General features: G+C 39.3%; 1 protein-coding gene across 2 annotated transcripts in view; it reads right to left on the bottom strand.

Moving 5' to 3' along the window:
• The window catches only part of REPS2 (RALBP1 associated Eps domain containing 2), a 251,685-nt gene that overhangs the window by 181,404 nt on the left and 57,919 nt on the right, over nucleotides 1-12,362 (bottom strand). For both annotated transcript variants that reach the window (XM_040266555.1, XM_040266554.1), the window contains exon 2: nucleotides 4,532-4,655. In XM_040266555.1, the coding sequence (XP_040122489.1) occupies nucleotides 4,532-4,655 (124 nt within the window). The remainder of the gene's footprint in view (nucleotides 1-4,531; nucleotides 4,656-12,362) is intronic.

The following is a 12,362-nucleotide window of genomic DNA, read 5'->3' on the forward strand; positions in this document are numbered from 1 at the left end:
CATTGATTAGCTCTAGTAATTTTCTGGTGGTATCTTTAGGGTTCTCTATGTAGAAGATCATGTCATCTACAGTGAGAGTTTTAATTTGGATTCCTTTTATTTCTTTTTCTTCTCTGATTGCTGTGGCTAGGACTTCCAAAACTATGTTGAATAGTAGTGGTGAGAGTAGGCACCCTTGTCTTATTCCTGATTTTAGTGGAAATACTTTCAATTTTTCGCTATTGCGGATAATGTTTGCTGTGGGTTTGTCAGATATGGCTTTTATTATGTTGAGGTATGTTCCTTCTAGGCCTGCTTTCTACAGAGTTTTTATCATAAATGGGTGTTGAATTTTGTCAAAGGCTTTCTCTGTATCTAATGAGATAATCATATGGTTTTTAATCTTTCAATTTGTTAATATGGTGTATCATATTGATTGATTTGTGAATACTGAAGAATCCTTGCATCCCTAGAATAAAGCCCACTTCATCATGATGTATGATCCTTTTAATATGTTGTTGGATTCTGTTTGCTAGAATTTTGTTGAGAATTTTTGCATCTATGTTCATCAGTGATATTGCCCTGTAGTTTTCTTCTTTTGTGGTATCTTTGTCTGGTTGTGGTATCAGGGTGATGGTAGCCTCATAGAATGAGTTTAGGAGTTTGCCTTCCTCTGCAATTTTCTGGAAGAGTTTGAATAGGATAGGTGTTAGCTCTTCTCTAAATTTTTCATAGAATTCACCCATATTGGCAGGACTTCTGATGGATTATACTGTGAGGGAGGGAAAGAATTCACCCATATTGGCAGGACTTCTGATGGATTATACTGTGAGGGAGGGAAAGAATTCACCCATATTGGCAGGACTTCTGATGGATTATATTGTGAGGGAGGGAAAGGAGGAAATCAAGAACGTCTTCTAAGTTCCTGGCTTAAGCAACTGCATATGGTAGAGGTATTTAGCAAAATGGGAAAGACTAGGGGTTAAAGGCACACATACACACAGGCGCATGCCACTGAATGACTCTTACAGAAGAAGGACTGAAAGGACCCACAACTCCCTGTGTGATAGGTCTTTCAGATTAGGCTCTCAGAGGGCATCCTCTTTCACCTTCAAGGTTTGTGTCATCAAACATTAAGCTAATCGATTTCAAGCAAAAAACTGGAAAATGCTAAATGGCAGCTCAAAGTTTGGCCCAGTCTTGCACTCATCCTTACTCAACATGTGCTGACTGCAAGTAACTTATTTAAAAAACCTTTAAATGAAGGAAGAGAATCCAGAATTGTGTGGATCACAATAAACTGTGGAAAATTCTGAAAGAGATGGGAATACCAGACCATCTGACCTGCCTCTTGAGAAACCTATATGCAGGTCAGGAAGCAACAGTTAGAACTGGACATGGAACAACAGACTGGTTCCAAATAGGAAAAAGAGTATGTCAAGGCTGTATATTGTCACCCTCCTTATTTAACTTCTCTGCAGAGTACATCATGAGAAACGCTGGGCTAGAAGAAGCACAAGCTGGAATCAAGATTGCCGGGAGAAATATCAATAACCTCAGATATGCAGATGACACCACCCTTATGGCAGACAGTGAAGAACTAAAAAGCCTCTTGATGAAAGTGAAAGAGGAGAGTGAAAAAGTTGGCTTAAAGCTCAACATTCAGAAAACGAAGATCATGGCATCTGGTCCCATCACTTCATGGGAAATAAATGGGGAAACAGTGGAAACAGTGTCAGACTTCATTTTGGGGGCTCCAAAATCACTGCAGATGGTGAGTGCAGCCATGAAATTAAAAGACGCTTACTCCTTGGAAGGAAAGTTATAACCAACCTAGATAGCATATTGAAAAGCAGTGACATTACTTTTCCAACAAAGGTCCATCTAGTCAAGGCTATGGTTTTTCTAGTGGTCATGTATGGATGTGAGAGTTGGACTATGAAGAAAGCCGAGCGCCGAAGAATTGATGCTTTTGAACTGTGGTGTTGGAGAAGACTCTTGAGAGTCCCTTGGACTGCAAGAAGATCCAACCAGTCCATTCTGAAGGAGATCAGCCCTGGATGTTCTTTGGAAGGAATGATGCTAAAGCTGAAACTCCAGTACTTTGGCCACCTCATGCAAAGAGCTGACTCATTGGAAAAGACTCTGATGCTGGGAGGGATTGGGTGTAGGAAGAAAAGGGGATGAGAGAGGATGAGATGGCTGGATGGCATCACTGACTTGATGGACGTGAGTTTGAGTGAACTCTGGGAGATGCTGATGGACAGGGAGACCTGACGTGCTGCGATTCATGGGGTCGCAAAGAGTCAGATATGACTGAGCGACTGAGCTGAACTGAACTGAACTGAATACTTAAACCCTCAGTGGTAAAAAGCAGCATCAGGATTTATAAAATGGAGAAAGCCTCATATTTGGAAAAAGGGTTAATCCCTTATACAAGTGATAATTTAGACAATCCACCCCTTACACCCCCTCCCGCATCCCCAGGAAATTAAGCTATAGATCCAAGCACAGATCAGGTAAAAGATTTCAATCTAACCAAATATAAGCAACAAAGGTGTCAGAAGTTTATTCTTTTATACAACAAAGAAGCTCTGAACTCTTCCAGAAGATGAAGTTGGGAGATAGTATAATAAAGATTAATGATCATTTACAATGGAATGAAAACTTTCAGTGCCTACCACAAATCGAAATTCAGTGAGCTATAACTCTGAAGAGATCACAGCAAACACTGACCAACAGACACCAAACCAGCGACTGAAATTACACTCCATCAAGAAATCTATTTCAAGGAACCAAATTATATAATACTGAGGGATGCTTTGGGGGTCAGGTTTTTTTTTTTTTCCTGTTCAGGAAACATTCCAGATTTACAGATTAGAATCAGGACCTTACTACAGGACCTTACTAAACAGAAACAATCATCCAGAAGAGGCTACTATGCATAACAATAAAAAGCCTGGGAAATGGAGGCTGAGATCCTGGTTGGAGCTGGTTAGAACCTAACATCCTTAGGCAAGTTGCTTAATTCCCCTACACTTCCATTTTCACATCTGTAAAATATGGATAATAACAGCACCAGGATAGAGACTTTCAGAGTTCACCCACATCCAGTCTCCTCTACTTGCAGGCACATGAGGGAACTACATCCCCCAAAGCCTGCTCTGCATGTCAGTAGATCCATGTGCCAAGTTCTGGCCAATGCACTGTGAGCAGCAGTAACCTGAGTCACATCCAGGCCAAAGCATTTAACTGCTAGGCTGAGAAACTATTCCTCTGTTGTGGCAATTACAGGAACAGGTGCTGTGTTGGAGGTGCCACAGGATAAAGCTGCCAGGATCACAGAGCCAACACATGGAGGGCAGCTGCCCTGGAGGGTCACCCTGACCCACCACAAAGCAGTAAGCAAGCCTTCGTTCCATTAAGGCACTGACATTTCAGTGGTACTTGTTATCACAGCTTATTCTATGCAATTCAAATTGACACAATTATCTAGTTTAGGTAAATGTCATGAGGACTAAATGATATAGTGTCTGGCACACACTAAGCCTTTAATAAAGATTAGCAGGATGATTGCAGCTTCCTGATGGTTAGTGTAAAAAAGCTTTGTTTTCTATAGTTAATTTACCAGAATCTTCTCTGCTATTTGGAGCTACAAGGTTACCATGGACTAACCATAAATCCTGAGCCCACACAAAGATCCACCAGGGACTTCACAGAACAGATAGGAATAGTTGGGTGATTTTTATCTCAAAATGAGGAAAAAGGCAAAGTTCCTACATAGCTGTGTAGACAGAGGAAAGTAATTCATATCACAGTGAACTAACAAAAGACCTCAGCACATCCACTGAATAATCATGTTCTTTAAACAGCTTGGTAAAAACCAGTACTGAAGCAGGGCAAATGATGCTAAGAGTTTGGGGCTTTGCTTTTGGTTTAAGTCGTGAAAAGTGCTCAAGTATGTGGTGGGTTTGGGGCAGGAATAGCAAGATAAGAAAATGATAAATAAAAACTCTGAGAAGATAAATTCATTACGAAAAATAGCCCCCAAGTACTTAATAGGGCTTTGGGAATTGAAAGATTAAAAGATAATCATACTTGACATGCCTGGCAAGAACAGAAGAGAGAGAGAAGGGGCAACACCACTCAAACTCTCCTCATTACTCAGTTCCTTGTCCCTCATAGAACCTTAAACAACATAGATTCCTCAAGTGGAAAATTAAACTGAGTCTTACTATTTTGACACAGGTTCTAGAACCCTTGTCCCAGTCTTTCTCAGCTAAAGAACAAAATCTATTTTTAATGGCAAGTCAAATAAAAGACTCGCTCAGGTCACTCTCTGATTTTTTTCTCATTAAAAAAAGAAAACTAAGACACCTGGTAAGTCTTATTTTATAGAAGAGATGGAAGAAGAAACAAAAAATTCCACAAATGCTTACAGAACAGGCCTTAAACCCAGGTCTCTTTTTTATGACAAAAATGGTTCTCATTAAAAAAAAAAAAAAAAAACAACTGTCATGGATAACAGAATGTATAAATGGGAGATACTTACCACATTTAATACTCTCTATCCGCACAGGGAGGCCAGACTGTGCTGCAGCAATTAATTTCAGGGCAACGTAAAACTGTGTCAGACCAAAATAACCAACCCGCTTGGCACCACACAATTCTGTGATCTGAAAACAGACAAGAGAAGGGATGCTGAAAATTCCATTTCATAATGGGAAAATGAGACAAGATAGATTATGAAATCTCCAGGATTTCACGGGATAAATAATCAAAAAGTCCCTGGAGAGCCTTATGTGTATACACTGGTGGGATTCTTTATCCTCTAGCTTGCAGGGAGGTTTTCAATTTGGGTAATTCAATTCTACCCACGCATGGTGTTTCAGAACTAGGTGATTATTCCTCCTCTTTCAAAGATAAAAATAAAAGTGACAAAGGATGGCTGTTAATCTTCTTACAAAAGACTGGCTTTTTCAGGGGGTGGACTGTAATGTACAAAGTCTAGAAAGTCATGAAGGTGAAAAGAGAACAGTTTAGTCATCACCATTATTTGTGGATTATCCCAGTTGATCGAAATTAAAAGTGAGTTCATTATTTTTTTAAAGTTCTCAAGCAAACAGATTTCCTAAGCATCAAAATTACATCTTGAGTGCACACTTCAAGGAAACAAAAAAGAAGTACTACATATACAAATATTATTATCAAAATATTGCAATCTTTATCACTTGTAGACCTTAAACTAACATGATATGTCCTATTGGTAGTTTAAAATAACAAATTAAATATACAATGACTTCTTTAAAGTTATTTCTAAGTAAAAGATACTCAAAAATTCAAATAATACTAAGTGGGGATAAAGAACTAAGAAGTACCCTCACTTCCTATGTCCCAGAGGAAAATATTACATATTTCTTCTAGAAATGTTCTCTGCATATATGTAGTACACACTTGTGTTTTTCCTGTTGTTTAATAAAACTTTATACAAATAGACTATCACATACTATTTTAGGACTTGTTTTTCATTTAGTATTATCCCTTGACTATTCTTCTCTATCAGCACAATTAAAATTACCACATTGCTTTAACAACTGCATAATATTCTGCTATAAAGATATACTGTGCATTTATTAGTATTATTATTAGTTGGTTCCTTATGGATAGAATTTTAGATTTCCAATAATTACTTTTAGATTTAATTTCCAATAATTATAGGAAAAATAATTATTCCAATAATTTCCAAAATATCACAAATGCTTTCAGAACAAACTATAAGCAGCCACTAAGTAATCTTAAGAAAATTACGATAAAAATTCAACTAGGATGTAAGTAAAAAATAGCAGCATAAGGGTCACCAAAAACGCTCTGCTCCCTCAGAAAAATGAAAAACTAACTAAAATGGACAGAATTCTGGAAATTGACCAAAAGTTTGCAGCTTTGGGGGGGGGGGGGGGTGTTGGGGGCAGTGATGTTATTCAAAAAAACCAGCTTAATCTCAGGAAGAATGGTGAGTTTTATGGCATTTTAACTGGCCTTACTTCCATTCTCTTTCACTCCTACTCTGGGCATTTTCACTGTATTGCAGACATCCCCAGCCTGCAGTCATAGTAAGACTGGCAGCCACTGAAAGGACAGAGCTGGGCTTCTTGGTTGTGAAGACTACTGTTTGTCATCAAACTGGGTTATCTTGTGGCCATTATTTCTTTTTTTAATTTTTTTTTAATTTTATTTTTACTTTATTTTACTTTACAATACTGTATTGGATTTGCCATACATTGACATGAATCCACCACGGGTGTATACGAGCTCCCAATCCTGAATCCCCCTCCCACCTCCCACCCCATATCATCTCTCTGGATCATCCCCGTGCACCAGCCCCATGCATCCTGTATCCTGCATCAAACATAGACTGGCACTTCGTTTCTTACATGATAGTATACATGTTTCAATGCCATTCTCCCAAATCATCCCACCCTCTCCCTCTCCCTCAGAGTCCAAAAGTCCGTTCTATACATCTGTGTCTCTTTTGCTGTCTTGCATAAAGAGTCATCATTACCATCTTTCTAAATTCCATATATATGTGTCAGTATACTGTATTGGTGTTTTTCTTTCTGGCTTACTTCACTCTGTATAATCGGCTCCAGTTTCATCCATCTCATTAGAACTGATTCAAATGTATTCTTTTTAATGGCTGAGTAATACTCCATTGTGTATATGTACCACTGCTTTCTTATCCATTCATCTGCTGATGGACATCTAGGTTGCCAGAATTGAAAGAGACACATGTACCCCAATGTTCATCGAAGCACTGTTTATAATAGCCAGGACATGGAAACAACCTAGATGTCCATTATTTCTTCAAATATTTTTCTGTCCCTCTCTCTTTCTCCTTCTGGTACTTCCAGTAGTCTACTGTCTACTGCTCCACTAGGAGCTACAGTTAGGGGGGTAAGTACTATCTTCTCAGCTATACTCAACAAGAAGAGCCCTCCATTGCATGGAACTGATGGGGGTTGGGAGAGGATGAGGTCATGGCCCAAAGGCTGCTGGCTCACTGTTCTTACTAAGATTTAGTAGATTTTCTTGAATAAATGTTTCTACATTTGCTGTATGTCTTCAGGCCAATTTCCAGAGACTTTAAAAGATTGTCCTTTACAATTTTTATAGTTAAGAGGTTATTTCACTGGGAGGAAGATCTGCTGAGTTTTTCACACTGCCATTCCAAAACTCTCAACCCTCCCAGATTGATTCTTGAGTGGAGAAGCAATAGAATGTTATGGTATAAAGAACAGTTCTTGGAGTAAATGACTTAGGTGTGAATCCCTGCCTTAGCACCAATCGGCTGCCTGTATAACCTAAGGCAAATTACTTACCTTTTGTGCCTCAGTGTCCCCTTAAGTGTAAACAGGTACTCACCTCATGTAAGTTAAAGTAGCAGTGCCAACAATAGTGTCCATTCAATAAACATGCAATCATCTAATTTTTTGGCCCACTTGTTTATTTTGTTGCCATTCTAGCTGCATATTAGAATAACCTAAGTAGATTTTGAAAATATAAAGAGACCTAGTCTCCACTTTCAAAGATTCTGCTTTAATTAGTCAGTGGTGCAGCCCGGGCATGGGTATTTTTGTAACGCTCTCAAGGTAATTCTAAAGTGCAGCCAAAGCTGAGAATCACTGCTCTTTGGTAATCTCATTCTTTCCCAGGCATCAACGACCATACATAAATGCTAATGATCACCAAATCACTCTCTCCAAACCTAACAACTCGGATACTTCATGCAGTTTTCCAAAACCCTACTGGACATCTCTACGTGGATAACCTAAGCCATCTCAGACATAATATATATAAGCCCTACTCATTTGCCCTTCCTCACATATCCTTGAACCTGCTGATCTTCCAGCAACCCTCGCCTCAGCTGTTGGCATCAACCATACCATACCTTAAATCAGAAACTTATTTCCAATGTTAATCACATCCAATCAATTCTATAACAGAACCATCTACCAAATCAAGCCTATCTTCTCATTTGCAACACCTTAATTCCTTCCCAATATCTCACTTGGCCATCATGACAGATTTTATTTTTTAGCAAAATTCACACAAATTAGCATAAAGCAGGGACAGGTTTCTTTTTTTTAACTTTATTCCAATAGTTGGTGTTCTTCTCTCAACAAAAAAGTCAGGCACTAGGATCCCACAGGCCGAGTGGTGCAGCCAAAAAATACTTATAAAAAGTAAAAAAATAAATTACATCACAATAAGCCATCTATCTGCATGTGACTAACTCTCTACTAGGCTAAGCTCTATGAAATAGGGAGATGTGTCTTACTCATTAGTTTCTTTGCCCAGCGCATTCTTTATGCTTAATAAACAGTGGTTGAACAGTTTGCTTGAACCAGTCTCCCCTCAGCAGATTTTCCAATTCCAGTTCATCCTCCATAGTGCCTACATATCTGCCTTTTAAAAGCTGACAATACTGTTCGCAGGCTGAAAGACATCTCAGCCTGGATCCTCACCACCCTCAGGACAAAACTCTATCTTCGTAGCATAGCACTAAAGTTCCTTCACAACCTGGCCCTGAGCAGCTTCTCTAGTTTCACCTCTTGACACACACACACGTGGTCACAATTCTATAGCTGCATTCATCTTCTCTTGCTTTCCCAAAAACATCTTGTCCTTTTACACTTCTGTGCCTAGTGCACACAGTACACAAGATGGGGAACTAAATAGCCTTGAAGTCAAGGTTGGTCAGGCTGAAATCTAGTTTCCTCAAATATAAAATATTGTCACTCCCATAAGAGTATGAGGGAAAAAAATAAATAATGTACTAAATGAACCTGTGATAATGCTTTGTTGTTGTTTAGTCACTAGGTCATGTCCAACTCTCTTGGGACCCCATAGACTGTAGCCCACCAGGCTCCTCAATCCATGGGATTTCCCAGGCAAGAATACTGGAGTCGGTTGCCATTTGCTTCTCCAGGGGATCTTCCCAAACCAAGGATCAAACCTGCCTCTCTTGCATGGCAGGTGGATTCTTTACCACTGAGCCACCAGAGAAGCCTGATATAATGCTTAGCCATGTTCAATAATTGTTGAGTTCCATCCTATTCACCTGGATTTGGAATATTCTCCCTCCCTACTAGATTAAACTCAAATGTTACAGGCTCTATAGCTTCTTCCCAAGTCCCCAGGTATAGTCTATTTTCCCAGTATACACTCTGATTATTCAAATATCTACAAATGTCTATTACATGATATATTATTATCTTGGATATGTTCCAAAACAAATGAGGGGAAAGGAGTAAGTGAAGACTATGGGTGAAACTAGCATTATCAAGAGTTACAAATGACTGAAGCTGGGTGATAGGTTCGTGAAGATTCATTCTCCTACTGTGTATTTCTTTAAGTTTATTTATTTTATTATTTTTGGCTGTGCTTGATCTTCATTGATGCACTTGGGCTTTCTCTAGTCACAGTGAGTAGGGGCTACTGTCTAGTTGTGGTGCATGGGTTTCTTATTGAGATGGCTTTTCTTGTTGCAGAGCTCAGGCTCTAGGAGTGTGGACTTCAGTAGCTGAAGCACATGAGCTCAGTCGTTGTGTGGCATGGGCTTAGTTGCTCTGAGGCATGTAGGATCTTCCCAGACCAGGGATTTAACTTGTGCCCCCTGCATTGGCAGGTGGATTCTTTCTTTTTTTTATTATTTTTTAAATATAAATTGATTTATTTTAATTGGAGGTTACTTTACAATATTGTATTGGTTTTGCCATACATCAACATGAATCCACCACAGGTATACACGTGTTTCTTAACCACTGGGTCACCAGGGAAGTCCCTCCTACTGCATATTTTGTATACATTTGAAATTCTCCATTTTCAAGCATTTTAATGTCTATTTCAACACTTATCACATATTATAATTATCTGTTCATCTTTGCCTTCCATTAAAATTTTTCTCTCCTAGGGCAAGGGGTAACTTCTATCAAGCTCTTAGTGCAATGATAGACACCCAGGATACAGTCCAAAAAATTCTCAATCAAGTGAATGAAGCAATGCTTACAAATAAAATGTAATTGAGTTTTATAATACATTCCTTATTGTGAATAAATAAATTATATACCTTCAGATACAAGCTTGCCTATACATGGAAAAAACCAACATCATCAATACAACTGTCTTGTAAAATAATTCCTAATATTGATAAATTATGATCCTTGCTATGGAAACAATTTAACAACCACAGTACAGTCAGTGTTAATTTATTATTAAGGTAACCTTCAGTTACTCCTTTACCATATCTACCACATGGAACTAGAAAAGTTCTTAACTAAAGGTCATTGAAATTTCTGCTAAAACATTCACTATGGTACTTTCAGACTAACACCCAAATCTCACATTAGTAAACTGCCTCATTTACCTTGGAATCTGTCCTTAGCTGCTACATACCAGCAGAAGCACTAGTTTGTAGCCATCGTAGAAGATACACACATAAATGAGGTAAGCCCATACATAGGTTACCTTTCTTTCTCTTTGTCTAAAAGACATGCCAAGAACTCTCTGAAATATTCAAGCAGCAAAGAAGAGAAATTATAGGCCTTTGGAACTTACATATGGAGCCTCATAAACCTGAGACTTCTCATTCCAAAAAGTAGGTTAATTCTGTTTTTTTCTTTATTGAGGTTCAAAATGTTCTAATTCTAAATTCTCCACGGAAAAGCTCTAAATTGTGGGTAGAAATGTTTTAATGCAATCTAAAGAAAAAATGGCAGTACCTTACCCCAGATACTCAATTAACAGGGGATATTTTATATAACTGCTCCTTCAAACAGTCCAAGTTGCCAAAATTTTCTCAAAATAAAGAAAAAATGGAAAGATTCCACTCCTCTTCTTTAGTCTAAATTCCAAAACTGCAACCCTCTCAGTTGGACCCATCTTAAGTTACACATTGTGGACATTTCTAATGCAGAACAAGAATCTATGGACTCATGTTTGTTTTCTCAGGTGGACGGCAAAAGATGAAAAAAACAGAAATGGATGAAATCAACTTCCTCACAGCATACATATGCACACTCAACTGTTGGAGTGCTGGATATGCATCAGAAAAACTCATCGGCCATTTGGGAGGAACCTGGACAAAGTTCTGGAAGAAGATGGAAGGCCACTAAAATAGCTTCCCTCCTACCTAATTCTGAAAGATTAAGTGGCTATGCTGAGTAATCAGTCCACGCTAGTTTGCCTGAAATAATACTTTCTTTCCAAGCTGAAATGTAATAACTTTTCAAAACTGTTCAAAGGGTTGAATAAGCTTCTCTCTTTCAAGTATTTTTAAAGACTCCCTTAGAGAGATTTAAAAATCCAAAGTCCTGATGGGAGGGGTTGAAAGAATGCTCCAAGAACACTAGTGGACCCCTATTCTCTCTCCACCACGGCTGGCCAAGTTCAGGGTCTCTGCTCACACATCTACTACTTCAAGTCGTGTCACCAGACTTCTGCAACCTCACACACCATCCTCCACATTCCCTCCATATCTTATTGAAACAAGACTACTCCCAACTCAAACAGGCTTCTGGGGCTCCTCGTGCCCTTTCCTATAAAACCCAGAGCACAGTTTTGAGGCCCTCTCATCTGGCTCAAACTACCTTTCCAACAAGACCACCCATGTCTGTCTCCTCCCCACTCTGCATCCAAAACTTCAGCCACCCCAGATGCTAACAGGTCTCTCAACACAGGACAGCCAGGCAGGCCTCTGGGCACCTGCCATGTCTCCCACCTGGAAGCTGGATGCCTCCCACCCACCAGACTCTTTCTTCAAATCACCTCAAGACCAACCTTACCTTTGGAACCATACTCAATTCCACATGGAATGTTTTCTGCATTCTCATTGTCCTCTCTACTTTTCTATCATATCACTAGCCTTGTAACACAGCAAAATCAGTATTCTGGTCATTGTCTCCACTGTACTCCATCTCTTTCCTCTACCCCACAAGTGCCCAGCACAAGGTAAAAAGTGTATCTTTTATCACAGGTATCCCCCAGGACTCATACTTTAGGGTTCTTACTACATATTCAGCTGCTCAACAAATGCTTGTTGAATTAATTAGTTCTCACAGCACATAGTAGCAGGATGTTCTTCTTTCTCTCATCTTGTAATTACTTTTACAAGTGGCTGCAAAATGAGCTTTAGTCATCTTACACTATAGAGCCTGAAGAGCTCCTGCAGAAACATAACAGCATATTAGCTGCTCTGTCCCCTTCCTGCACAGCTAGAACAGACTGGTCAGGATCAGAGCATGAGAAGCAGCCTGCACTGCACTCTGCCCTGGTCCTTGGCCTCTACCCCTTGTCCTCAATCTCACAGCCAAGGACACTTCAGCGAT

The sequence above is a fragment of the Oryx dammah genome, unplaced genomic scaffold (genome assembly GCF_014754425.2).
Source record: "Oryx dammah isolate SB20612 unplaced genomic scaffold, SCBI_Odam_1.1 HiC_scaffold_23, whole genome shotgun sequence".
In the NCBI taxonomy this organism is placed as follows: Eukaryota; Metazoa; Chordata; class Mammalia; order Artiodactyla; family Bovidae; genus Oryx; species Oryx dammah.